This window comes from Sarcophilus harrisii, chromosome 5, assembly GCF_902635505.1.
Source record: "Sarcophilus harrisii chromosome 5, mSarHar1.11, whole genome shotgun sequence".
Lineage (NCBI taxonomy): Eukaryota > Metazoa > Chordata > Mammalia > Dasyuromorphia > Dasyuridae > Sarcophilus > Sarcophilus harrisii.
The window spans coordinates 192,809,694-192,811,670 of NC_045430.1; the positions used below are offsets into that span (position 1 = coordinate 192,809,694).

Genomic DNA, 1,977 nt, shown 5'->3' on the forward strand with positions numbered 1-1,977 from the left:
TATTCACAGAGAAACCTCTACAAGGTAGCTCTCCAACTGTCTCCTACATCTCAGAGTATGCCAGTAATCCTATCTCAAATCTAAAACTGATGATAGAAAATCAAGGAGGTGGGGAGGGGGATGGAGTTTTAGGACATGAATGAGGAAATATTTCTCTGAGTTGAAATAGCCATTTGTGCTATCAAAAATCTGAACAAATAGATCAGTTATTCTCCTGGGTCTTGGTAGACAGAAAATGAAATGTAGGGTGAGGGAAAAGATGAGGGTCCTATTTCCAGGAAGTTTGTGAACATGTGATCGATTTTCTGTCTAGGAAAATTCAGCTGTATATTATGGATGTGGAGAACCAGTCAATGGTGACTGAATTCATTCTGGTTGGATTCCCAGGGAGCAGGACTATTCGTGGACTGGTGTTCCTGATATTCCTTTTGGCTTACATGTTGACGGTATCAGAGAATGTGATCATCATCCTTTTGGTGCAAAGGAATAAACCACTCCACAAACCAATGTACTTCTTCCTGGCTAACCTTTCGTTCCTAGAGACTTGGTACATCTCAGTCACTGTCCCTAAGTTGCTATTCAGTTTCTGGTCTCTGAGCAACAGAATCTCTTTCTCCCACTGCATGACTCAACTCTACTTTTTCATTGCACTCATGTGTACTGAGTGTGTGCTTCTGGCTGCCATGGCATATGACCGCTATGTGGCCATTTGCCGCCCGCTCCATTACCCCACCATCATGAGCCATGGCCTCTGTTTCCGTCTGGCTTTAGGATCTTGGACCATTGGATTTGGCATCTCCTTGGCCAAAATCTACTTCATCTCCCGTCTTAGTTTCTGTGGTCCCAATGTCATCAACCATTTCTTTTGTGATATCTCTCCAGTGCTCAATCTGTCCTGCACAGACATGTCCATGGCTGAGCTGGTAGATTTTGTTCTAGCATTAATCATCTTTCTTTTTCCATTATCTATTACAGTATTGTCATATGGATGCATTCTGATTACAGTCCTAAAAATGCCCACAGGAAAGCAAAAGGCTTTCTCCACTTGTGGCTCACATCTTGTGGTGGTCACTGTTTTCTATTCAGCCACTATCTTCATGTATGCAAGACCTCGTGCTATCCATGCCTTCAACATGAACAAAGTCATTTCTATCTTCTATGCCATTGTGACCCCTGCCCTTAATCCTTTCATCTATTGCCTAAGGAATCGAGAAGTCAAAGAGGCTCTGAAAAAGCTGGCCTGCGTCCAGGATACCTGAAGTGACCTATCTAACTACTAAAGGCAAATGAGCAATGATCAATAGTTGCTTTTTTTTCTCTCCTATCTTTTCTATTCAATTGTAGTTGAATTTTCCCCTATTGATTGCTACTTTGATTCTTTGACAAAGTCCCTTGGACATGTCCTGAGCTGAGAATATAGTCTTTGAGTATGTTAGTTTCAAAAAAAAAAAAAAAAAAAAAAAAAGAGAGAGAGACTTTATTACATCTTTGAATGAGAAAAATTAAATAGATTTAAATAATTTTAATAGCTAACAAATATACATGGTGCTTTAAGGTTTACAAAGTACTTTATATATGTTATTCATTTGATCTTCATAAAAACTCTGGTGCTTTTATTATCCTTTTTTAATAGATATGGAAACTGAGGTTTAGAGAGATTAAGTAATTGCACAAAGTTACATACATAGCTAGTATCTTAAGCAAGACTTATTCTCATGTCTTCCTTACCCCAAATTTAGCAAGGTCATCTAATTCTATCTCCTAGATTACACAAATTTTGTCTATCATCCTTAAGACATGGACATTTAATCTCTACCTGAACACCTTGGTATTGATAAATTCATTACTGATTGGGGCACTTAATTTTGTTTCTGGACATCTTTAATTCATAGAAAGATTTTTCTTATGTTGAGCCAAAATCCATTTCCCTATTCAACTATTTGTTCTAATTTTAACCTGGCTTCCCCTTTGCTGAGT

General features: G+C 38.3%; 1 protein-coding gene across 1 annotated transcript; it reads left to right on the top strand.

Moving 5' to 3' along the window:
* The first annotated feature begins 332 nt into the window (after window positions 1–332).
* On the top strand, window positions 333–1,259 carry LOC100923533 (olfactory receptor 6B1). The gene has a single exon (XM_003771718.1). It carries the CDS (start codon window positions 333–335, stop codon window positions 1,257–1,259), a length of 927 nt encoding a protein of 308 aa, XP_003771766.1.
* The last annotated feature ends 718 nt before the right edge of the window (window positions 1,260–1,977 follow it).